Source organism: Gopherus evgoodei, chromosome 2, assembly GCF_007399415.2.
Source record: "Gopherus evgoodei ecotype Sinaloan lineage chromosome 2, rGopEvg1_v1.p, whole genome shotgun sequence".
In the NCBI taxonomy this organism is placed as follows: domain Eukaryota; kingdom Metazoa; phylum Chordata; order Testudines; family Testudinidae; genus Gopherus; species Gopherus evgoodei.
In genome coordinates, this window is record NC_044323.1 from 264,877,755 (window position 1) to 264,905,205 (window position 27,451).

The following is a 27,451-nucleotide window of genomic DNA, read 5'->3' on the forward strand; positions in this document are numbered from 1 at the left end:
AGTGGTAGGGAAAAATATACAAAGACGGAATTCATTAATCTTAGTTACATTTTAGGTGTTTCCCACCATTTTGAAAAATCAATTCTCCACATTTAATCTGTCTCTCTTATGTCTAGTATGGATAATATATGAACAGGTGATGATTGCTGCCCTGGACTGCAGTCGGGATGACTTGGCATCGGTAAGTTGTCAAGCTGATTTTTCACTCAAACCTTAAGGTTTTTTTTTTTTTTTTTTTCTTTTCACATGAACCTGTTCCAGATTAGTTCTTTGGACAAGTTTTATAGAATGCTAGGAACTATGTGGCTCGGACTTGTAGAATCTCAAGAAATATACTACTGGGGAGAAACCTCCTCCACCCACCTTAATGTGTAACACTTATTTGGGCAGATCATGTTTCTTGTAGCTGTGAAAATATTTATAGCTACTCTGATATGGGTGGAAAGTCAGGAATAATATTAAAACTGCCATATTGTCCAGAGAATATTTGTTGGAAACCTCTCAGATTGTATCACGTTTTCAAACACTTTGAGATAAAAGTGTCAGTGCTGTTCATGTAAATTTATCTTCATGGTAAATGTTAACATTAACAGGAGTCATGTAGCTAAACGCTTGCATAGTGCATTAAGAAGGCCAATATGCCAGTGCTTCTTGCAGCATTTTTAAAGGTGAGTATTAAAGTAAAAATGTTGGTTGTACCCTTTATTACTCTTTCATGATGTATAAAGAGTCATAAACTTAAAAATGCTTTGTTTTTTTATACTACAAATATATTGAGTTGTAGTCTTTCCTTCCCTCCTCCCCATGCATCCTGAGGAGGAAAAACTGGAGCTGAAATTACAGCATTATGTGTCATCACTTTTCACCCCCTGAAAGCACACCAGAGTCCTCCTGCAAATACAAAAGGGAGGACCTGATAGTCACATGAGGCTTGGTCCTACACCTTTAAAATCAGTGGGCTTTTTTTTTTTTCTTTTGGCTTGAATGAGAACAGGATTACGCCCATATCAAACAACTGGGAATGAGAGGGAGAAGTGATTTAACAAATGTTGTATCAAAGCCAAAAAAAAAGTGCCCTTGCCATTAATCATTTTTTAAAGTTACTGCATTTCAGCCATAGAAGTTGGTCAGCAGTAGAAAAACTTTTTTTGCAGAATACTTCAGTATGCTTTCTTAATAGATCAGCATTTGTGTGAATAGCCTTGTTGTTAGAAAGAGCCAGTTAAGTAAATTAAGGGAGCCTTCTTATATTTGATTGTGGCCTGTAACAAACCAAATTAAATCTCTAAAGCTTAAAAAGCCTTTTGGATATCTCATAGACTCAAGATCAGAAAGGACCACTATGGTCATCTAGTTTGACGTTCTGCACAATGCAGGCCACAGAATCTCACCCACCCACTCCTGTAAGAAATCCCTAACCTATGTCTGAGTTATTGAAGTCCTCAAATTGTGGTTTAAAGACCTCAAGGTGCAGAGAATCCTCCAGCAAGTGACCCATGCCCTATGCTGCAGAGGAAGGCGAAAACCCCCAGGGCCTCTGCCAATCTTCCCTCAAGGAAAATTCCTTCCCGACTCCAAATATGGCAATCAGTTAAACCCTGAGCATGTGGGCAAGACTCACCAGCCAGCATCCAAGAAAGAACTCTCTGTAGCAGTGGTCCCCAACCTTTTCGTCTGGCGGGCACCAGACAAAGGACCACTGTGGTGGTGGAGCACCTGCCGAAATGCTGCCGAAATTCAGCGGCATTTCGGCGGCGACGCCTCTTGATGACGCCACTTGCCGTCGACAAATAACGTCATCGAGAGGCGTCCCTGTCGAAATTCAGTAGCTGCGCCTCTCGATGATGTCACTTGTCAACGGCAAGCGGGCATCATCGAGAGGCGACCTTGCCGAAATTCAGGGGCGACACCTGTCGATGACATCACTTGTTGGCAACAAGCATCATCATTGAGAGGTGTCCCTACCAAAATGCCGCGAAATTCGGCGGCATTTCAGTGGGTGCTCTCTTGGGGACCAGGACGTGGGCTCATTAAGATGCCGCCCGCGGTCACCGCGTTGAGGACCACTGCTCTGTAGTAACTCATATCCCACTCCATCTTATGGCCTGTCACAGACCATTGGGCGTATTTACCTGCTAATAATCAGAGATCAATTAATTGCCAAAATTAGGCTATCCCATCATACCATCCCCTCCATAAACTTATCAAGCTTAGTCTTGAAGCCAGATATGTCGTTTGCTCCTACTACTCCTCTTGGAAGGCTGTTCCAGAACTTCACTCTTTTTATGATTAGAAACCTTTGTCTAATTTCAAGTCTAAACTTCCTAGTGTCCAGTTTATATCCATTTGTTCTTATGTCCACATTGGTACTAAGCTTAAATAATTCCTCTCCCTCCCTAATATTTATCCCTCTGATATATTTATAAAGAGCAATCATATCTCCCCTCAGCCTTCTTTTGGCCAAGCTCTTTGAGTCTCCTTTCATAAGACAGGTTTTCCATTCCTCGGATCATCCTAGTAGCCCTTCTCTGTACCTGTTCCAGTTTGAATTCATCCTTCTTAAACATGGGAGACCAGAACTGCACACAGTATTCTAGATGAGGTCTCACCAGTGCCTTGTATAACGGTACTAACACCTCCTTATCTTTACTGGAAATACCTCGCCTGACACATCCTAAAACCACATTAGCTTTTTTAACGGCCATATCACATTGGCAGCTCATAGTCATCCTGCGATCAACCAATACTCCGAGGTCTTCTCCTCCTCTGTTACTTCCAACTGATGTGTCCCCAATTTATAACCAAAATTCTTGTTATTAATCCCTTAATGCATGACCTTGCACTTTTCACTATTAAATTTCATCCTATTACTATTACTCCAGTTTACAAGGTCATCCAGATCTTCCTGTATGATATCCCGGTCCTTCTCTGTGTTAGCAATACCTCCCAGCTTTGTGTCATCCACAAACTTTATTAGCACATTCCCACTTTTTGTGCCAAGGTCAGTAATAAAAAGATTAAATAAAATTGGTCCCAAAACCGATCGCTGAGGAACTCCACTAGTAACCTCCTTCCAGCCTGACAGTTCACCTTTCAGTACGACCCCTTGTAGTCTCCCCTTTAACCAGTTCCTTATCCACCTTTCAATGTTCATATTGATCCCCATCTTTTCTAATTTAACTAATAATTCTCCATGTGAAACCATATTAAATGCCTTACTGAAATCGAGGTAAATTAGATCCACTGTGTTTCCTTTGTCTAAACAATCTGTTACCTTCTCAAAGAAGGAGATCAGTTTGGTTTGGCACGATCTACCTTTTGTAAAACTGTGTTGTATTTTGTCCCAATTACCATTGACCTCAATGTCTTTAACTACTTTCTCCTTCAAATTTTTTTCCAAGACCTTGCATACTGCAGATGTCAAACTAACAGGCCTATAGTTACTTTTGCCCTTTCTCACTTTATCCCTACATGTTCTGACCTCAATAAGGTAGCTTTCGTTGCTTATCCCTCCCATCTTCCACTCCTTGTAGGCGTTCTGCTTTTTCTTAATCACCTCTCTGAGATGCTTGCTCATCCAGCTTGGTGCTTGCTCATCTATCTCATTCAGCCATTTTGTTTTTAAAATTATTACTTAGATGCAGGGGGAGAAAGTAAGATTTTTAGCTAATAATTGTTAACGTTTTGCGGTTAGTGAACTAATTCTTTCTCCAGCATATTATGTCAGCAGACTGAAGACAAAGAGTCTATCCAGGGCTCTAAGCAGCATTGCAATGGATTAAAAATGCAAACAAAAGCAAACTAAACAACTTTCCCAAAATCAGGAAAGAAAAATGACAGAAGGACCTCTGTGCACACATTTCAACCCTCTGTGCATTCTCCTGCCTGGCCTGGGAGAAGAAACTGTGTTTTGTCGTGCCCAGAAGGTCAACAGGCCTGGGCTTCTTCAAACCAAGGAGGGAGAGAATTCCACAGTTCAGAGTCCTGCATGGAGACTGCTGTTACAGTGCCTTGTGCACACTTAAATGCCGGGGGTTCAGTTCAAGTGCCTTCACCAACCACAGCTATGGCAGTATAGAACTGGGAGAGGGTCAGTCTCTCAAATAGCCAGGATTAGAAAAGTGTAATGATCTTGAGTTCCATGTTTAGGGTTGACTTCAATATATGCAGTAACATAATATACCATATTGCACTTTCTGCAAGCCTCATGAATTCCTCTCATAAATAAGTCTTCTCTTCCACTAAGGAAATAAATAAATAGGATGAGAGAGAAGCCTCTTCTAATACTATTTTTTCCACTTATTTTTTGAAGTATTTTTGATCTCGGGGGTGTTTTTAATAATGCTTTTGTGAAATGCTTAAATGGACCAACATGGAAAAAAAAAATCAAAAGTTGCCAAATATTGTGTTTACTAATAACCCAAGTAGCAGCTTTCAGTTCGAACTACTGGCCTCTTAGTGTCCTGTGAGGAACACAGCATGATCTGAGAGTCCAGCTGCTTATCCACAGCACTGAGTATAAGCTAAAAGCTTAGTGTAAGCCTTACATCTGTGTTCGAGTTATTTTAGTTTTGTTATAGGTCCACACATTTAATTCAAACTGGCTAACATCATAGTGGCTTTTTGCTACAGCTGCAGCCAACTATGTGAATAGTCTTTGAATTCCAAGCAGTGGAGCACTTGACAGCTGTGATGCATCTTTCCTAAGGGACTGGTGTCCTCTGTTCCAAATGAGAAGTCTGAGATGGTTTTCACCTCATTTCTTTCTTTTTTGTCCTCTTATTTTCTTCATTCCCTTGCACCAAACAGCTGTTCATAACCCATGCATATACTACATGTAGCCAATTCCATCTTTGTAACACCTGGCATTAGTGAGATCACCTACTATTGACAGACACCTGCAAAACCTGTCTCTGACATGCTAGAGTTATATTTTCTTTGCCTTTGTAGGATTAGACCAGACACTTAAGATTAAGAAACCTACCCTGTTGAAGTACAGTTCAGAGTCACGAACACCAGAGTTATGAACTGAACAGTCAACCACACACCTCATTTGGAACCAGAAGTACACAATCAGGTAGCAGCAGAGACTAAAAAAAGAAAAAGGAAAAAACAAACAAACAACCTTCTCCTGCCCAGCTGTCCCATTGTTTGCAGGAGTATGCATACTGCATCTCCTGTGCCTGTAAGATTGATCGAACCCAGTGACACAAACATTATTGTATATAAATGTTTACTTTGTATTGCAAACCATTATAAACAGCTTCTTTCAAAGGCAATTTTTTCCATTATAATAAATACATTCATTAAACAAAAAAGTGCCACTTGAACTCTTATTGTCTTTATAGGTGAGGTGGGTTTTTTTTGTGTACTGATTTAGGAAGGCCTCAAAACTGAAAAGCACCAAAGAGTTTTTTAAAACAAACTTAATTTTCAATCTGAATAACTGTTTCCAAGGAGCTCTGATGGTCTAGCTACTTGCATGGAAAATTCATCTTGTAATTAAGTCTTCCAGCTGACAAGGTTTCAGTTTCTGAGCTTGTCTTTATTAATACATTTTATGGCTTATCCCAGAAGTTGCTGTTTTGTTTTAATCAAAAGTTACGTTCCAGGTTGTTGACTTAGTCAGTCAAGGACTGTTTTTTTTTTCTTTTTATTTCCATGTGTTGAATAATTATATTCACAGGGTATTGGCTGAATTAAATAGTTTAAACTCTGACAGTAATTAATAAATTTTTTTTAAATGGCTGGTCATGAATCTTTCTTAGCTTGGAGTCTATGGTCTCTCTGCATATTCTGGAATCCTTGTGACATCACTGGACAGGAAGTAGACTTTTTCTAGATGTTGATGTGCTTTTTCTCTGGTTGTGGCAGGAAGTGCTGGTGACAAATATGCTTTCTGATTCTGATTTTTTTTAAATGTGGCAAGTAGTATTTGTCACGCAAAGCCGAATCACTAACTCTGAGGAATTTATTTTATTTTTGTAGTTTTGTCTTCAGGAGCTAAGGCGACAATTCCCTGGGAGCCACAGAGTTAAGCGATTAACTGGCATGAAATTTGAATACATGGAAAGGTAATGGTGGAATTAAAAAAATCTAATTCTTGTCTGGAAAAGGTATTTGATATCTCTTTAAAAAGGAATTCTTCCCACAATAAAATTTAGAACAGAGGGAATGAATGCAATGCTCTTTCCTGTATAAAAATAGTACCGTGTATGATGAGCTTATTGTGTTTAGGCACTTCTGTTATATTTTGGCTAGCACAACATTACAGTACTTGTAATCTTCCATTTGGACTTGATAGATTTAAAAGGTCTTTTAGTTGCCATCATCAAACTATAGACAGTAAAGCACTACACAGTTTTTGGCAAAACTAAGTCTGTATGCCACAGCTATAAACCGACATATTCAATCGAAATGGTCCAGAATTCCAAGTAGCGTTCAAAACTGTTGCCCTGCCCCAAATAACTGATGAATATAGCTCTTCTCCCAGTCTTTGTCCTTGTGGATAAAACCCTAATAGGGTTGTATAGAAATGACTCCAAAAACCTTGTAGAATATAAAAGAGAAAACCATAACTCTTCTGGGTGCTTTTGCTCTATCCTACTGAAGGACTATAACTCTATTACGTTTTATGTAGGGTGGTTCAGACAACTTACAGATGGGTTCGCTGTCCATAATATGACTTTTCCCACAAAGGTGACCCCAAGAGTAGGATAGGGCACCTCTAGTCTTTGACTGACTTGCCCCTTTGGACACGTTGTATATCAAGTTCCAATAACCTATTCCAAAGCCATCTATCTACTTGTGGTGTGGCAACTAGCAATTTTGCAAAGAACTTCTAGGAACTGTTGATATGGAACATTGGTACCTTGCATGAACTGTTTCCTGTAACATACTGCTTACAGTGTTGGCTTTTGAGGCCTAATGCCCGTGTGCCATCCCGATTCCAGGACATTGGACACATACAGGGGGAAAAGCCCATTTTCATTTAACAGATGTTTCTCATCCTTTCTTTTTGTTGCAAGGAATGTTTTGAAACTGTAAATTGATATGAATCTATGAAGCCTATTGTTTGGGTTGAAATGAATGGAATGCTGGGCTCTTCTGCTGCAGCATGAGGCTAAGGTACCTAAGCAATCCTCCTTTCACACCCACTCTTATGTAAAATGAGTTGATTTGAGATGTCTTGCTAATCCTTCCCCATAATTCTTAGCTCAGGCATGCATATTGGTGTAGCATGGTGAACAGGAATCTGGTTTTGGTTGTGGGATAGGTAGCAAAAATTTTTTCTCAAGCCTGCTCAAAAATGTGAAGGTCAGCTCTGTCCAAAGTAAAGATGTTAACCCATGCCTTTGACAAATGTATTCTAACCAAAGACAGGCATATGTACACAAGAAGGCCATACTTGGTCAGACATTGGTCCATCTAGCTCAGTATTCTGTCTGAACAGTGGCCAGTGCCAGATCTTTCTGGCAGTTGGAGGTTTAGGGACACATGGCACATGGGGTTGTGTCCCTGACCATCTTGGCTAATAGCCATTGATGGACCTATCCTTTAGGAACCTATCTTTTTTCTTTTTTTCTTTTTTTTTAAACCCGGTTATACTTTTGGCCGCCTCAGCATCCCCTGGGAATAAATTCCACAGGTTGACTGTGTGTTGTGTGAAGAAGTACTTCCTTCTATGTGTTTGTTTTATTTTTTAACCTGCTGTCTGTTAATTTCATCGGGCAATATCCCTAGTTCTTGTGTTATGTGAAGGGCTAAACAACACTTCACTTTCTCCATCCACTCATGATTTCATAGACCTCCATCATGTGTCCCCTTACTCATTTCTTTTCTAAGATGAACAGTCTCCTTGTATGGAAGCTGTTGCGTGCCCCATCTATTCCTTTCCTAATGGTTCCTAGCACTCTGTTAGCTTTTTTGACTGTCGTTGTACATTGAGCAGATGTTTTGAGAGAATTATTTGGACTTTCAGTGACTCAAGATCTTTCTTAAGTGGCAATAGCTAATTTAGATCCAATCATTTTGTATGTATAATTGGGATTATTTTTTCCAGTGTGCATTACTTATCAACATTGAATTTCATCTGCCATTTGCGTTGCACAGTGAGGATAGTTTAAATCAGCCTCTCAAATCTCCCTGAGCGTTTCACAGTCCTTGTCACCCTCCTAGTTAGGTGGTCGGTAATGTATTCCTACTGCTATATTCTTATTGATCAAGCATGGAATTTCTATCCTTAGAGATTATATGGTACAATTTTGATTCAGTTAAGATTTTTACTTTGACTCTATGCTTTCTTTCACACATGGTGCCACTCCTCTACCACTGCGATCTATTCTGTCATTCCCATATATTTTGTACCTGGTATTACCTTGGTCGGGGGTTCCGTTCACTCAGGCCGGCAGTGGGACCCCAGCTGGCAAGGGGCTGGCAGCCAGGACCTCAGACCGGCAGCAGGCTGAGCGGCTCATCCTGCTGTCGGTCTGGGGTTCTGTCCGTCAGCTCCTGCCAGCCAAGGTCTTGGCCTCCTGTCCCTCTCAGCCTGCTGCCTGCTGGGGGTTCAATTCACCCAGACCGGCGGCGGGCTGAGCAGGGCCAGTGGCTGGGACCCCGGCTGGCAGCAGCGTGCCAGTAAAAATCGGCTCGCATGCTGCCGGTTGCTGATCCTTGGTATAGAACCAGCTCAGGCTATGAAATGGCTGGATGAAATGATGAATGTTTCTCAGAGGGGGTTTAAAACAATAGAGCTATTCATTGTAGCAACATAGATTAACTTATTTTGTGTATATTTCTAGTAGCAGATATAATGGAGTGAATCTATGTTCTTGTGATTGGAAGGGCTTAATCTCATTTTTGCAATAGACTAGGAGTATGTGGGGTACCTGAGGTAGCCTCACAATCCATTATATTCTGCTGTTTATACTTTACACCATCATAAAAGAAACTTTAAATCCAAAATGAGACTCTCTGGAGCTTTGAAATACCACTGCTGTAATAGAGTGGCAAGTCTCTTGTCTTGGGTAACCTTTAAAATGGTTGTGTTGGTGTGTATGTGCGGTCGGTCAGAGAGAGAATAAAGGGCCTTCTAGGAAACTAAAAAGGAAGAATGAAGAAACAATGGGTGTATAAAGTACCTGCCCTGTTTCTGATGCAATCTATATAATATCCCATTAAGAACTGCAAATTTTTTTTTTTCCCATTTTTTTGGTGAAACTCAATGCTGCAGTCCTTACTCAAGACTTCCGTGACAGGAGTTTTGCATAAGCAAACATTTATGTAAGGACAGTAAAATTCAGCGACTGGTACACATTTTCCTTTGCAGCTATATAAGGTTAACACTGTACCAAGTATAGAGAACGCTATAATGCTGTTACCTAATTACGGAACCTGTCATAAACAGATAATTAAGGGTTAATGCCTCTTTTACCTGTAAAGAGTTAAGAAGTTCACCTAGCCTAGCTGACACCTGACCAGGGGAACCAATGGGGGGACAGGATGTTTCAAAAGGAAGGAGAGAAGTTCCCTTTGTCTTGGTCAGTTTCAGTTTTGGCCGGAGTGGAAAAGATCAAGGAACCAGCCTCTTATCAGAGTAGTAAGTTTTAGAAAAGAATAAATAGGTTTATGTTTATTTTCTTTTGTGACTTTGTGCAATTAGAAGAATGATCAAATTGGGGATTCTTTTGTGTACTAAGTTTTTGCCCAGGGGAACATCCTCTGTGTTTTGAATCTGTTGTCTGTGAGATCAGAGGGTTTTCTTTTACCTTTCTTTTCTTTAATTAAAAGCCTTTTTTGAGACCCTGGTTCATTTTTTCCTTGTTTTTAGATCCGAGGGGATTGGCTCTGGACTCACCAGGAACTGGTGGGGGAAAGGAAGGGGGATGGTTAAATTCTCCTTGTGTTAAGATCCAAGGAGTTGGATCGGTGTTCACCAGGAAATTGGTGAAGTCGTCTCTCAAGACTACCTAGGGAAGGGAGTTAGTACTTGGGAGTGGTGGCAGCAAAACCAGATCTAAGCTAGTAATTCAGCTTAGGGTTTCTCATGCAGGTCTTCACATCTGTACCCTAAAGTTCAGAGTGGGGAAGGAACCTATGACAGAACCAATCAAAAACTTTTTCACCAAATAATTGAGCTGAGTCAGCATTTCCTAGCATTCACCTCTATTTCTTTAAATAGGTATGATGATGCCATCCAGCTATATGACAGAATTTTACAAGAAGATTCAACCAATACAGTAAGTTAGATGGTTTCCCTGGAAATAATATTAAATTGTTTTAATTTGTACTAAACCTTTGCTAGTATAAGTGTAGTGACATCACTGGGTAATTGATAAATCATTTTCTAAAACTTCCTAGTATCATATTCTAGCATTTAATTGTCTTCAGAATTATTTAATTTCCTTTCATCAGAAGGATTCATGGTTGCATTTTCTTTTATGTATATTGAATTTTGAGAGCCTATCACTGTAAATGGTAGTCATGTACATTGACCTCAATGGGTATGTCTACACTGTGGCTGGGAGTCAGCCTCCCTGCCTAGGTAGACAGACTCGCACTGGTGGGCCTTGAGCTAGAGTGCTAAAGCTAGCAGTGTGGACATTGTGGATTTGGCTGAGCTTGGGCTGTCAAGCAGTCCTGTACTAGACGGACTAAAACTAGCCTATTATGTCTCTCCTATCCCTACCTTCTGTTAGTCTGATTTTGAAAATATAATTCAAATATGTTCTGGGAATGTTTGAATTGTGCAGTACTTATCTCAGTGTAATAGCTGGAAGGCTATAAACTTGCTCTTGAGTCAAACGCAATTCATTGAACAGTGTGTCCACTTTAAAAAAAAAAAAAAATCACCTTGCAGAGATTATGGGCATTGGCCAGGCATATGGCACTTGCAGTACTGCAATGCTATGTGTTCTTTAAGTGTTACTTCAGTGCTGGTTGTGGAATTACTTTGCAGGACTTTCTTGTTTTGAGACTTTATCTTGCCACCTGATATGCAAAATAGTTTGAAGGTGCAAATGATTAACTTTTTCCAGCATCACCATGCTGGCTGCAGCTCATCTATGTCACAGCTGTTGGATAAAGTTGGAAATTACCATGATATGGTAAAGGTGGGTGTGGATCTTTTGTGTGGCAGTTGACTGATTCCAGATTCTGTTAAAATGCATTAACAGAGGTAGTCAATATGCCTTTTTAATTTGGTAATCATTTCTTGTTTCTTATTATTTTTGTATTAGTAAATTTCTCCATGTATTCTTAGGACTTAATTTTGTCCTGTGGTTTTGTTGGTTTTTTAAAATCAGCATTGGTGCATGACAGTTGTTTGAGCATTAGTAATAGCGCCTGCGTATCTTGTGACCATTTAGCAAAATTTTATTTTTTAGATTTATAAAATTGCAGTTACTAGCTTCAAGCATCAACTAAATTAAACTAGTTTTTGCAAAATTAACCCATTTTCGTGGGTTTTTTTGGACAGACAAAATATCGCTAGTTCTGTCTTACTAGTAAGTCAGTCCTCAGTCATCTTGGAGGCTTTCACAGGAGTTTTGCAAAGTTGAATCAAGAACTGAAATTCTCCTAATAAATAGGTTAAAGGCACTTAAAGGATATTTCTAAAATGAAATCACCCTTTCTTTTCTTTTGTGGATCCACTAAACCCAGATGCCCTGCAACTGGCGGCATCTACTCAATGGGATGCCCTAGCACAGTCTGTTGATATTTCTTAATAGATAATCTGGAAAGCAGAGCCCTGTATATTAGAAATAATATTTGTGATGTCCTTCTCCACACCACTGAATATTGTATCTTTCAACATTTATGTGGACTATAAAATAAGATTTTATTTTTTTTAAAAATGCTAACATTTTAGGGCTTGAGGAGATCCTGGCTCGCAACATCTTTGTAGGTGGGCTTTCATCTCGAGTGCTGTTCTCTAAGGATTTGATAGCAGTATGATGCATGCTTTGACATCATGTGGAATGGGAACTGCAGTTGCACAGGATTTGAATTTTATGAACTTGACAAAAAAGAGAGTATTTGAACAATAGCAATGTCCTGCCATGTCATTTAAGATATTTGGGACATTTCAGCATTTGAGTGCTTTTCTCCCCTCTTCCCCCACGAATATAGTTGGAAATTTCATGAATACTACTGAATGTATATAGGGGCTTTCTAACCTACAGTTCATTGTTTCATCTTCGTATTTTTCTAATGCTTAATGTAACCCTTCCTACCTCTTCCCCCTCCTCCCATAGTACCCACAATGTCCTGCCATAGGCAAAGTATAAAAACAAAAGAAGGTACAGCCCTTGATCTGAACAGCTTATGCTCTTACCCTCTGGGGTCTTCTTTAGTATGAAAGGATGATGGCTAATTCATATTCAAAATGTATAGCTAGTAAAATAACCCAAAAGGGCAGTGCTAAATTATATGTTGTCACATAGTCTTGGCTCCCATTGTTAGTGTATATTTAGTCACCGATCAGGCAAATGCTTTTACACATAAGTAATTTTACATATAAGTCCCATTGAAGTCATTGTGACTATTTGTGTGTACATAGATACTCAAGTACAGTGGTTCTCAGACTATTGTACTGGTGACCCCTTTCACCCAGCAACCTCTGAGTGTTACCCCCCTTCTAAATTAAAAACACTTTTTAATATATTTAACACCTGGTGGCAAAGCAGGGTTTGGGGTGGAGGCTTACAGCTCATGACCTCCAATGTAATAACCTCGTGAGGGGTCCCGACCCCTCGTTTGAGAACCCCTGCTCAAGTGTATTCGTGTATTAGTGTTTGTAGGGTTGAGATAATAGTAACTGGATCTTGCATGCAGCGAGACTCATTGGTCTCTTGGCTTAGCATTGTACATCACTGTGTTTACATAGCCTGACTTGCATCCACTTCAGTATTATGATGCGTCTGATTTCCTTCACTTCCTCTCATTCCAATGTATTTTTTCTTCCGTGGGTATCAAATGAAACTGTTCTCAGTGGTAAAAAAAAGCTGTTATTTACTGATGAACAGGCAAGAGAAAAAACTTGATGGGGATGCATTTTGCATAATTGTTATATATTCTTTCTCCTCTTGAATTACAGCTAAGTCAGACGGTGTCCTTTTAACTCAATCATTTTGTCTTCATCTCTCAGGAGGCTGGTGCCACAGAGTCTTGTGTACTCTTCCTGAAGATTTTTGTTCTTTCAGTTTTTGATAGGTACTTACAGAAGTATGATTCTTTCTGATATTCTAGACAGGCCAGAGGATTTGCAAGTCACATGTTCACCTTCAGCAATGGATTTCAGACTCCTCTAGCTTTTCTGTGATCTGCTTATTTTCCTTGGTTTCCTATTCGTGTTTGAAGGACACACGCAAACATAGGGAAACTGACTATACAGGGACAATCTGATTGAAAATAACTCTACACCAACCACTATCAAATGCACAAAGTTGGAAAAAATATATGTAAATCATTTTTGAAAGAAATGGATCTTGCATGTTATAACAAATGTAAATAAAGGATGTTCAAATAGCATGCTTCTAAATTGATGATGGCCCATTTTGGAGTTAGATTAAATTGTGTCTTTTTGCAACAATTTCTGTCTCATGAGAACTGAGCAGAAGTCTGTCCAGTGGTGAAAAGAACAAAACTCAACCCCCGTTTTAGCTTTCTCTAGAAGTCATGCTGAAACCAAGCAAAGATGCTTCTAAAGTATAGCCACATTTTACAAGAATAGGTCAGCTTGGTGCGTGTTTTGTGATCTTCTGCTGAAACCAATGGAAAATGGAGCTCCATATATAAGATTTGGGTAGACCATAAGCTTTTGAAGTATTTATTTTTGGCAGGTGCACTTTTCAGGTGTTTCCAAATGGTTAACATCATCCAAATCTGTGGTTTGTTGGATATTTTCATTTAAATATATAATTTTGTTTTAATAAGGAACCATCATGCTTGACGAAATTACCTAATTATGTTTTTCTCCATTAAAAATCCTAAATACATAAAGACATTAATAGTGAAAGGTATAAAATAATGTAAAATGAAATATTAGAACAGGTGTGTGACATCTTGACTTTCACAAATTCTGAAAATCGAGGAGGCTCTGTTCAATATAAAGCATGATGGTGGTATTTTAAAGATAACTGTAGAACAGATTGTGTCAGTCTTGCATTTGAAGAGTGAAAGTCAAATAAAAACTTTTGATAAATTGTCAGGTATTGGAATTGTCATCTACCTGTTAATTATTTCCATGCACACATGTGGCTGCTGTAGGAAAATAAATGTTTCAGGGTTTTAAAAAAGTAACTATTGCTGAGTTTGTTTTGGCACTCACTTTGCCATGTAGCAGTTTTTTCTGGTGTGCTGACACATGGAGTTGCTTAGATATATTAAACATTTTTTTCTTTTTCTTTGGCAAATGCTGTAAGTGAAACAGACATTTGTTCACACAAGTCATGTAAAAAATCTCATACTGTATGGATTGACAATTTCAGACAAAAAGCTGCTTGGGAACTGTACAAAGATTAAAAAAGCATTTGTTTTTGAGATCTAGCAGATTTTTTTAATTGTGGTAAATGGAATTATGAACTTAAGTTCATGAAATACAAAAGTCCATCTTCATGTCAGTTTTTGTTAGATTTAAAACTACTGAATTAAGAGAATGACCAGAAGAAGAACTCATTGTAAGCTTGAAAGCTAGTCTCACTGGAAACCAGCAGAAACTGGTCCAATAAAAGATATTACCTCACCTGCTTTGTCTGTAATATCCTGGGACCAACATGGCTACAACAACACTGCAAACAACTATTTTATTGAGCTATTTAAGGATGGAGGTTGAAGTAGGTGTTTAATTTCGGATAAATGTAAAAGCTCACTTAAGAACATTTCATTCTCCCTTTCAGATCTCGGCTGGAAGAAAAGTAAGCCATTCGATATAGGAGCCATGTTAAAATTGTTTTATTTATATTACAGTAGTGAGATCGGGGTTCCACCGTACTAGGCACTGAACAAACACAAAGAAAGAGAATCTCTGCCCTGAAGAGTTAACAATCTAGGGTGTGGCTAGAATGAGAGAGGGACAGGAGCCCAGGTGGGGTGATAGGAGCAGAGGGAGACACAGACAGGCTGGGGACACAGGATTAGAAGGAGCTAAAAGGGCTAAAACCCCATAATGCAGAATCACTTCTAGAACCCAAAACTGAACTTCGGAGTTCAGTCTCTGCAATCATCTGCTGTCAACATATAGCTATAAAACCCAGTGGCAAAGACTGTGTCATTCTCCTCTAGAGTGTGTTGCACACTGAGTATAATAGCTTGCTGCTGCTATCCGTTATTGCGTTAACTCTAGTGTTAAAGGGTCTATCTGGTGGATAGTAATATCTGAACCCTGCTGATGACCCAAGTTAGGAGTCAGTATGATTCCAAATAGAAATTCTGTTTTTTCAGTTTAAAACAATATTAGGAATTTGCTTTTTTTTAAAAAAACTGTGCAAAGTTAAGCACTCAAAAGTTAAGAAATGCCAGAATTAAGGTTACCTGAGCTACTTTAAATCCAGCCCCTTGTGAGTATGCATTATGATCTAGTCTTTTGGTTTGCTAGAGAGTTGTTGTAAATTATTGATCTTTAACTGTTTCTATTGGAATTAAAAATAAATAATTGAACACCTTTATAAAATGTAAAATAAATTTTTAACAACAAGAAGATCTGAGGCCAGATTCAACTTTTGACCTTTTTATTTTATGGAGTATTTTTTATAATGTAGTTCTTAGTATCCCCACTAACAGGTTTGAGAATACTATCACTATGTTTTGAATGGTATTCTTGTAGAGGATTTAGTAATAAACCTGTTCAGAGTAAGTAGAGCAGGGGTCGGCAACCTTTCAGAAGTGGTGTTCCGAGTCTTCATTTATTCACTCTGATTTAAGGTCTCATGTGCCAGTAATACATTTTAACATTTTTAGAAGGTCTCTTTCTATAAGTCTATAACATATAACTAAACTATTGTTGTATATAAAGTAAATAAGGTTTTTAAAATGTTTTTGAAGCTTCATCTAATATTAAATTAAAATGCAGAGCCCCTCTGACCAGTGGCCAGGACACAGGCAGCATGAGTGCCACTGAAAATCAGCTCACGTGCCGCCGATTGCCTATCCCTGAAGTAGAGTATCTATCAGTCTGTCTCCCTTCAGTGCTTATATACCCCAATTGCCGTAGTATGTGAGCATATCACAATCTTGAACGTGTAGATCCTGGTAACACCCCTCTGAGGGCTTGTCTACATCAGAAAGTTGCAGCGCTGGTGAGGGAGTTACAGCGCTGCAACTTTGAAGGTGTACACATCTGCAGGGCACCACCAGCGCTGCAACTCCCTGTTTGCAGCGCTGGCCGTACTCCCGTTTTGTCTCGGGTGTAGAGGATCCAGCGCTGGTGATCTAGCGCTGGTAATGCAATGTAGACACTTACCAGCGCTTTTCTTGACCTCCGTGGAATAAGCAGGTATCCCAGCATACCTGAGGATACCTCTCTGGTAATCAAGAAAACTCCTCTGCCCTGTGCTCACCTGACCCCTCCTTTAAATGCCCCGGGAAATTTCAAAAAACACCTTCCTGTTTGCTCAGTCAGGCGTGGAGTGCAATTAATCAATCAATCATTCAGCGACCATGCCTCCACGCAACAAACGAGCCCCAGCATGGACCAATGCAGAGCTGCAGGATCTAATTAGTGTGTGGGGAGATGAGGCTGTTCAAACACAGCTGCGCTCCAGAAGGAGAAACTACGATACCTATGGTCAGATATCGCAGTCCATGATGAGAAGGGGCCACGAACGGGACGCCTTGCAATGCAGAGTAAAAATTAAGGAGATGAGGAGTGCATACTGCAAAGCCCGTGAGGGAAACCGACGCTCAGGAGCAGCCCCCACAACCTGCAGGTTTTACAAGGAGCTGGATGCCATTCTTGGGTGTGACCCCACCGTGAATCCTACGAGCACGATGGAGAGTTCAGAGCAGGGAGAAGTGGGGGATGGTGTAGAGGATGAATACAGTGATGCTACTGGCGTGGAGGGGGACACCCCGGAGTCTCTGGACACAGGCAGCCAGGAGCTCTTCTCCAGCCCTGAGGAGACTAGCCAGTCGCAGCAGCTGGAAGCGGACGTTGATGAGGAAGCTGAGGATCGTGCTCGTGGTAAGTAGATTGCAATGCCAAGCGTGAAACGTGCCCTGCGGTGTGCTCTGTCCGTCCCCCACCCCCCCTTCCAAGCGGGAACCGTGTCCTGCGGGGTGCTTTTTCCTCACCGATCACCCCTTCCAAGCGTGAAACGTGCCCTGCGGTGTGCTCTGTCCGTCCCCCAGCCCCCCTTCCAAGCGGGAACCCTGTCCTGCGGGGTGCTTTTTCCTCACCGATCCCCCCTTCCAAGCGTGAAACGTGCCCTGCGGTGTGCTCTGTCCGTCCCCCACCCCCCCTTCCAAGCGGGAACCCTGTCCTGCGGGGTGCTTTTTCCTCACCGATCCCCCCTTCCAAGCATGAAACGTGCCCTGCGGTGTGCTCTGTCCGTCCCCCACCCCCCCTTCCAAGCGGGAACCCTGTCCTGCGGGGTGCTTTTTCCTCACCGATTCCCCCTTCCAAGCGTGAAACGTGCCCTGCGGTGTGCTCTGTCCGTCCCCCAACCCCCCTTCCAAGCGGGAACCCTGTTCTGCGGGGTGCTTTTTCCTCACCCGGTCCCCCTTCCAAGCAGGAACCAAGGCATCCCACTAACATGGGAGAATTTTAAGCAAAAGTACTCACCCCATTGCTAGACATGTCTTAGCTTTCTTGAACTCTACAGTGTTATGTGAGGTATGTGAGAGGGATGCTACCTACAGTTTCAAATGTCCTTCAAAAGTTGATAATAAACAATGATGCCCCTGTGTATTACATGTCTCTATCTCTATTTTTTCTAGGCAACTCGAGTAATGCAGCTGTATCACCGGCCTCACGTAGATTGCAGAATTTGAGGCGCAATCCTAGGAAATCAAAAGAGGAACTGATCAAGACCGTTCTGAACCACTACAACAGGGAAAGTAGGAAGACTGAGGAATGGAGAAAAACTGTACATGAATGGAGGCTGACTGAAAGCAGGAGACAGGAATTGTCTGCCAAAAGAATAGCGAGGCAGATGATGAGACTCCTGTCTCGCCAAAACAAGTCTTTTGAGTCTCTTGTAGCCATGCAGGCAAATATATACCATGATAGCCCACAGGCTTCCCAAAGCACTGTTCCTTGTCCCCCTGTGTATCCTCAAAATAGCTTTATGCAGCACCCAGTTCCTTATTATCATCAGCTGCCCCCAACACCTATAACATCACCTACTAACCAAGATATGTATAATTCTTACCCAGTGCACTCCACCCCCATCACTCTGCAGCAAAGTAATGGTGAGTTGCATCAGACGGTTACAAATGAGTAAAATAGGAAATAGTAAAACCTCTGAATGTACTGTGACCCACCCATACCCCCTTACCTGTTTTTTACTGTATGACAAATAAAAGGTTTTGGTTTGTATTTCTTTCCATATGTTTTATGGGTGATAGAAATGGTAAATTATACACAGCAAGGTAAAGCAAAGCACAACACATGCACCAAACATTACTGCTGGCTCTCAGCATCAAATTGCTCCCTTATAGCATCCCTAATCCTTGAAGCCCTTTCCTGGGCCTCCCTATTAGCCCTGCTCTCTGGCTGAGCAAACTCATTCTCCAAACGTCTAACCTCGGAGGTCCATTCCTCACTGAACCTTTCACCCTTCCCTTCACAAATATTATGGAGGGTGCAGCACGCGGATATAACAGCGGTAATGCTGCTTTCCATCAAATCTAGCTTCCCGAACAGACTGCGCCAGCGAGCTTTCAAACGGCCAAAAGCACGCTCCACAGTCATTCTACAGCGGCTCAACCTGTAGTTGAACCGTTCCTTGCTCCTGTCAAGCTTCCCTGTATATGGTTTCATGAGCCATGGCATTAATGGGTAAGCGGGGTCTCCCAGAATCACGATGGGCATTTCCACGTCCCCTACTGTTATCTTGTGATCTGGGAAAAAGGTCCCGGCCCTAAGCCTCCTGAACAGGGCACTGTTCCTAAATATGCGTGCATCGTGCACCTTTCCAGGCCATCCAGAGTAAATGTCAGTGAAATGCCCACGGTGATCCACAAGCGCTTGCAGAACCACGGAGAAGTACCCCTTGCGATTAATATACTCCGATGCCAGGTGGGGTGGAGAGATAATAGGAATATGCGTCCCATCTACTGCCCCTCCACAGTTAGGGAACCCCATTTCTGCAAAGCCATCTAAAATGTCCTGCACGTTCCCAAGAGTCACGGTTCTTCTTGTCAGTGTTCGATTAATGGCCCTGCAAACTTGCATCAGCACCATTCCAACGGTGGACTTTCCCACTCCGAACTGGTTTGCCACCGATCGGAAACAGTCTGGAGTTGCCAGCTTCCAGATTGTAATAGCCACCCGCTTCTCCACGGAAAGGGCATCTCTAAATCTCGTGTTAATGCGCCGCAGGTTGGGGGCAAGATCATCACAAAGTGCCATGAAAGTGGCTTTCCTCATACGAAAGTTCTGCAGCCACTGCTCGTCATCCCATGATTGCAGGACGATGTGATCCCACCACTCAGTGCTGGTTTCCCGAGCCCAAACGCGCCGGTCCACGGAGCAGAGCACGTCTGTTATTGCCACTAGCATTGTACTGTCTGCATATTGATGCGATTCAGTACCATTGTCCGACTCCTCAATGTCAGTCACACGCACATTTAGCAGCTTAAGGAATAGATCCACAGCCAGGCGAGATGTGCTGGCAATAGTCATTAGTAAGGTATTCAGTACCTGAGGATCCATTCTTGAAAGATAATGCAGAAAAAGCGCTGTAGAGTCACAATGCTGCCACAGTGCTCCGCATGTGTACCAAAGCAACGCTGGCCGTTGGAACAGGAACAGGAAGCAGAAGGACAATCACACTTCCTTCCCCTTCCCACAAGCCCCAGCGCTGCTGTGGGACGAGGTGCCCTGTGGGATAGCCGCCCACAATGCATCACTCCCAACAGCGCTGCAGTGTGGCCACATCTAACAGCACTTGCAGCGCTGCTAGCTGTAAGTGTGGACACTCTGCAGCGCTGGCCCTATACAGCTGTACTAATACAGCTATAACAACCAGCGCTGCAAAGTTTTAGATGTAGACATGGCCTGAGAGACTAAGGGCTAGGCAAACTTTTTGGCCCGAGAGCTACATCTGGGTGGGGAAATTGTATGCAAGGCCATGAATGTAGGGCTGGGGCAGGGGATTGGGGTGTGGGATCTGGGAGGGGGTGTGGTGTGCAGGAAGGGCTCAGGGCAAGGGGTTGGGGTGCAGGAGGGGGCTCAGGGCATGGAGTTGGGGTGCAGGAGGTGTGCAGCAGGGGGTTGGGATGCAGGGTGCAGGAGGAGTTCAGGGTACGGGCAGGGGGTTGAGGTGCAGGAGAGAGTGTGGGAGGGGGCTCAGGCAGGGGGTTGGGGTGCAGGAGGGGTGCGGCAGGGGGTTGGGGTGCGGGGTGCAGGAGGAGTTCGGGGTACGGGCACTGGCCCGGCCCTGCTTACGTCAAGCAGCTCCTGGGTAGCAGCGGCATGCAGCGGGGCTAAGGCAGGCTCCCTGTCTACTCCAGCCCTATGCCGCTCCCAAAAGTGGCCAGCATATCTGGCAGTGGCTCCTGGGGGTAGGGTGGGGTGGGGAAGGCGGCTCTACTGCATGGTGCCCTCACCTGTGGGTACCATCCCTGAAGCTCCCATTGGCCGCAGTTTCTCGTTCCCAGCCAATGGGAGCTGCAGGAGGTGGTCCTGCAGTGAAGGGCAGTGCACGGAGCCCTCTATCCCCTCCCCTCACCTTCCCCAGAGGCTGCAGGGACGTGGTGCTGGCTGCTCCCGGAAGCGGTGTAGGGCTGAGGCAGGAAGGGAGCCTGCCTTAGTACTGCTGTGCCACGGGGCTGGCAATCCTGCAGGCCAGTTTGAAAGCCTTGATGGGCCATATCTGGCCCGTGGGCTGTAGTTTGCCCTCCCCTGGGCTAGACCATAACAGGATTTAGGCATGTAATTGCTACTTTAGGCACCTAAATAAAAAATTTAGATTCTCAAAACCCTGGCTCAGCAGCCACCTAAAGCTGTAGGTGCTTATGTTTCCACCAGTAAAGTTCCCAAAGTGTCTGAATTTCTGCTGATGGGCATATGCATAGCTGCCCTAGTTGTGATGCCACCAGGCTGCTTATCACCGTGGCTCCGGCAGTATCCTCAGAGTAAGTGTTCCTCCTCCTATCTTGCTTGCAGGCCCAATCCGCTAAGCATTCTCAGAGGCACTGTCTAAGAACATGCCTACTGGACTGGGCCCTACATGAAACACAGCACACTAGGGTATGTTGGTGCTTCCCTTATGCCCTAGCGTCCAGTGGTAAGGGCATTCATCAAGGATGTGGGAGATCTGGATTCAGGTCTCTGCTTGGAATCAGGTGGAGTGGGGATTTGAACCAGGGTGGGTCTTCCACATCCTCCATGTGTGCTCTAACCAATGAGCTGTATGGTATAAGAGGGCAAACCACCACCACCACCTGATCATCATCCCTTTTTTGTGAGGAAAGTGCTGACCTGGCTCAGGCACCTGACTTCAGAAGAAAATTCATAGCTGTGAATCCAGCCCAGAGTTAGTTGCCTATTCCCTTTCAGGGGCAGGGCTTGGGCCCCACCCCTCTCCTTCCATTTCCTATTAGCTAGCTTAGGCAGCTCCCTGCTCAGCATGCAGGCTTCTTTGAATCCTGTTCCTGGGTGCCTAACTTGGGGCTGAGGATTCCACTGGACAGCATGGTTCCTGAAATTAGGCATTGCAATGCTGAGCCTTATTCCTCTTCGTGGATCTAGCATTTAACAGTTTGCTCAAGGTCACACACAGTCTGCAATGGAGCACAGTACTGAACTTAGGTGTCTGAAGACCCTGGCTAGCACTCTGGACACTGGACCATCCTTCCACTGTAGGTACAACTTTCCTCTTATTCTTCAGCTCAGCTAATCAGAAGATTTAGATTGACAGTGGGTTGTATCTTCTAGCAACAGCTATGCTCCAGTGAAGAAGGCTGCATTTGACTAGAAGTCCAGCCTTAGCCCTACCTAAGAGAACAATCAGAAGTCTGTGTTTGGGTAGAATTTTCACATTGTTCTTGACATTTTCTATTCTCTTTATTTGCAAATGTGTCTAACTTTAAGCCTGAGTAGTTCCATTGACTTCACTGGAATTACTTGTGCACTTCGGCCCTGATTCAGGAAGGTACTTAAACAGGGAATTTACATCCAAACACAGAGTTCTGATTTGGTCCCAGACCATCCAGGGGTTTAAAAATAATCTCCACTAACAGCTTGGTCACATGTTCATGGAAGCAGTACATGGATTTGACCATGTATGTTTACACTTGTCTGCCCCATTTTGCTTGGAGGTAGCTGAATTCTGCACAAGCTGGATGTATCTGATGTTATGTGGGAACCCTGGTACTATGCTGCATCATTAGGATCTCAAGGCTATGGATAACTTCAACAGAAATCAGGTATATTGTCCTCAATAGCTAGTGCAAACACAACCTCTGCTCAGTCCTCATATTGTCTCCCACTCCCAACAAGCACAACTACTGTCTTGTTTGTTTGGATCAGACCTGTTTCACTTTCATCCAGATCCATACTCCTGTCAAAGACAGGGAGAGTAGTGAGACTGTGTAGAATCTGGGTGTCATAGGTCTAAGTAGGGTTGCCAGTTTTGGTTGGCCATATTCCTGGAGGTTTCATCACACCACATAGTCTTTAATTAAAGATTAACCTTTAATTCCTGGAGATTCCAGGAGAATCCTGGAGGGTTGGCAACCGTAGATTTAAAGGTCGTCAGCATGTTAACAATGCTGCAACCCAAAATGCTCTCTGCCTCCCTTAGTGGCTTCACATACTTTTCAACTGGAGGAGGTCAGGTGGGATCCTGAGGGACCTGCACATTCTGGTGCCTTTGTGGAGGAGCAGCAGTTGTCCAACAGTATGCTCTGAGGGAAAGAAGGAAATCTACAGAAGAGCCATTCCAACCAGCTGTATGGGAGAGGGTGGCATTTAGTAACAGCTGTAAAATTCTTGTTCTCTCTTACTTCTGCCTTGTTTTTTTGCAGTTTGAAGAAAATGATCTGGTCTTTAGTTTCAGAAGGTTACTGACCCTTTTATAAAAATGAATTTGACCATGGATAAAAACAAAAAATATTCTTGATTTTTGCTTTGAAGAATTTCATTCATTTTATAATTCATAAAATTTAATTTCTGTAACACTGAAACCAGTTACACAAAATGTGGAACTGTTCTTTCATGCAAGAGAGTCAGTAACTGCAAAACCATCTCCTGATAATACTCTCCTTCCAACCATGAAATTTAGAATGATCTCAGACTCTCTGTTGGTATGTTTTTACTAATCAAATGTAGAAGTTGATAAATGCTCAAATCCTCACTTCACTTTTAGTCTGTTTAATGCTAATTGAAAAGAATCATGACAAATGGAGGATTAGTTCTTGAGCCAGAGTGGGGATTATTAGTTTTTAAAAGAAATAGCTTGGAAAGGTTCATTGTTTAATAAAGAAATATGTGGCATTTTAAAGCACCTTAGCCCATATGATACTGATTATAGTATGTGTTCTTTAAGATGACATTTCTTTCCATTAAGAATGTTGGCTTCACAGAGTTAGCCAATAGCTGCTCCAGTGTTTTGTTTTAAACACTGAGAAATTGATAGGGGGAATTCCATGTCATAAGTTCTGCATGGTCAAGCAACATAGATATCATTGCAATAACAGACACTTTTGCCCTGAACCTGAAATTCTTCTTGAGCTGGAAAGGAAAAAATAGCCGTTTGTATCTCAAACTTGTTCTTAAATCTTTTTTGCTGAGATATAAAGAATGTGAAGTACTTCTTCAGGTAAATTCAAACTTAGCTATGGGGGTGTCAGCTTTTATTTTTCTACTTCCACAGCTGCTCTCATTTTTAGAACACTTATAGTATGTTTTTGAGATTGCATTTTAATTAAAATTTAGTTTCTCTTGGGCAGTTTTGGGTGAACATATATTATGAAATACTGAAAACCCAAATCTGAATTAACGAAGTGAGATTTGAAAATTCATTAGTTTTCCAGCAATGTTTACCTTTCTTAAATTTATTGGGTTTTACTTTCACTAGCTAAAATACTGCCTGAAGCATGCTAAAGAGCATGATAATTATAAACTGTCTGTATAATCACTGCCATTGAGGATGATATTCAGTTGGGTGTGTGGAACAAATAAATGTCAAGTCTTTTAGAATATAACTGCTATTTTCTCCTTGTATGCAAAAGTACAATGAATTAGCTTTTGTCTGCCAAGCTGCATCTAAATTATAAAATCTTTCAAAGTCATACATGCAGAAACAGAGAATCTTACCACTTGTGTAAATAATAATAATTTACTTATCTGTCTTCAACTCCTTATTAACATCCTCACAACATCCTGGGAGATAAGGGAGTACAGTAACTCCTCGCTTAATGTTGTGGTTATGTTGCTGAAAAATGGTACTTTAAGTGAAATGATGTTAAGTGAATCGAATTCCCCAATAAGATTTAATGAAAATGTGGGGGGGTTAGATTCCAGGGAAATGTTTTTCACCAGATAAAAGACTATACAATATTATACATATACACAGTATAAGTTTTAAACAAACAATTTAATACTGTACACAGCAGTGATGATTGTGAAGCTTGGTTGAGGTGGTGGAGTCAGAGGGTGGGATATTTCCCAGGGAATGTCTTGCTGCTAAATGACGAACTAACAGTCGGCTGAACCCTCAAGGGTTAACATGTTGTTAATAGGTTTCAGAGTGGTAGCTGTGTTAGTCTGTATCAGCAAAAACAAGGAGTACTTGTGGCACCTTAGAGACTAACAAATTGATTTGGGCATAAGCTTTCATGTGCTAAAACTCACTTCATCAAATGCATGGAGTGGAAAATACAGTAGGCAGATGTATATACACAGTACATGAAAAGATGGGAGTTGCTTCAAGAATTATAACATTCAAAAACCAGTTGGAGAACACTTCAGTCTCCTTGGACACTCAATAACAGACTTAAAAGTGGCAATTCTTCAACAAAAAAACTTCAAAAACAGACTCCAATGAGAAACTGCAGAACAGGAATTAATTTGCAAACTGGACAGCATCAAATTAGACCTGAATAAAGACTGAGAGTAGAGGGTCATTACAAAAACTAAAAACTAATTTCCCCCTACTGTTACTCACGGCTTCTTGAAATGGGCCACCCTGATTACCACTACAAAAGTGATTTTTCCTCCTGTTGATAATAGCCCACTTCCACTTTAGTTGTCTTATTAGAACTGACCCCCCCACTTGGTAAGGCAACTCCCATCTTTTCATGTACTGTGACTATATAGCTGCCTACTGTATTTTCCACTCCATGCATCTGATGAACCGGATTTTAGCCCACAAAAGCTTATGCCCAAATAAATTTGTTAGTCTCTAAGGTGCCACAAATACTCCTCATTGTTTTTATTGTTGTTAATATAGCCTCACACTCTACAAGGCAGCATGAATGGAGGGAGGAGACACAGTAGAGGCATGGCAGTGGCTGCAAACATTCCCTGTGGAAACTGAACGTGATGAACCCATGCTATCCCACTGGACCACTCCCTCCACTTTCCAAAGTGCTGGAGGGGAGGGGGAAGCATGCATGCGTGTGTGAGTAAGAGACCGTGTGTGTTTGTGTGTGTGTGTGTGTGTGAGAGACACGCATTGCCTCTTTACGCTAACCCCACTCCAAGTACACTGCCTTTTTAAGTAGATCAGCAAGTTGAGACAACAGCTGCTGCCAGCAAGCTACCTCCATCCTGAGCCCTGTCTTGTTCCTCTCCCACCCCACCCCCCGTAGAGATGGGGTACAGGAGTGGGGGAGGGGGACACCCTGACATCAGCACCCCTCTTCCCCCCCACCCCTTGATTCACCCCACAAGCATGTTCTCTAATTGATCAGTGACATAACAACAAAACAAGTTAACCAGGATGACATTAAATGAGGAGTTACTGTATAATTCCCATTTCACAGATGTCCAGACTGAGGTACAGAATGACTTACTGCTCAAGGCTGCCGCTGGAGTATAAATCAGAATGAGGATTAGAACACAGTATTGCCCCAAATCACGATTTTCATGTAAGTCCTTGTGATAGTGGTGGGGTTTTTTCTTAAGGCCTGAGCTATTAGTCTTGTTGATTTACATGAGGATCTCAAATTTTTCTTGGTAAACTTTCTAGCCCTCATGGTTGCAGCAAAGCTTGAAAACTTGACCTGAGTGCATTCTAAATGGTCTTCAACTGGAGGACAAATAAAAATGAAAATGTATAATTTTGAATCTTTGGTTTTCTAAAAAAAATCAAATCTCATGATTTTGTGGGCTTGGTTCATGATTTTTTTTTAATGCTTCAGGTTGGCAGTGCTGAACACATGAGTATGTGAACTCCTAGTCCAGTATTCAGAAAATTTCCCTTTTATTTTGCTGACGAGATTGAAAATCTTTAGAACTATTAATAGAAAACCTAGTAAAGTCACATCCTCCTTTCAAATCCTTCCCAACAATTTTAAATAGTTTCAACAAAATCGCTTCAGTAAAATACATTAACTCACCAATTTCCTTCACTCCATGCCATTGTAAAAGCACTTTGTTCTTCCAGGTTCTGTGCTTTCTGTGTGAAATGCTGCACAACTCTTAAATGTCCAGAACTCTCACTTCAGCTGAGAGTTGCCATTTGTAAGTAAGACATAGGACATTTTATTCAACGTTTACCCAAAAAGGCACTTTTTGGGAGGTGATGGGTTGTTGGTTTAAAAATCTGAATTGTTCTGTTTGCGGTTGTGGTTCAGTGATGGAGAAAATATTAGAAACTGAAAATTAAGTGTAGTGCTCAAGAGACTTAGTGAGGCTTGGTGCAGGTAGGAGCAGGGCTTGCAGGGAAGGAATGTCTTTAAACTGCGCACGTAATTCATCTCAGACCTGAATGCTATGCACTACTGATCTGAGCCTGCTAATCATTCCAGATTGTGATCTTCTGATGTGACCATGTATCCAGTAGGTGCCAGTCACAGATAATCAGTTTATACTTGTGTCCTAAAAAAGATGTAAAGTTTCCAGAAATAGGTGGCTTGGGATGTGAAAGGTCTGTGCTGTCTAGAAGAATACTGTGGTTTGCAACTAGAACTGCAACAGCTGAGAGTCTATTTCCAAGCTATTCTGGAAGGGCCTACTTAACTGAAGGAGCTTCATTCAGATGAAAAGAAACACTCTCTTTTCAAGGAGAGTGAGCTGTCTGCTCTGTATGTTGTTGCAATTTAAGTTATTGGATGCATTGGT

General features: G+C 42.0%; 1 protein-coding gene across 2 annotated transcripts in view; it reads left to right on the top strand.

Moving 5' to 3' along the window:
- EMC2 (ER membrane protein complex subunit 2) overlaps positions 1-27,451 on the top strand; it is a 67,899-nt gene that overhangs the window by 22,119 nt on the left and 18,329 nt on the right. For both annotated transcript variants that reach the window (XM_030553704.1, XM_030553705.1), the window contains exons 3-5: positions 117-181; positions 5,989-6,074; positions 10,181-10,238. In XM_030553704.1, coding sequence (XP_030409564.1) covers positions 117-181; positions 5,989-6,074; positions 10,181-10,238 — 209 coding nt within the window. The remainder of the gene's footprint in view (positions 1-116; positions 182-5,988; positions 6,075-10,180; positions 10,239-27,451) is intronic.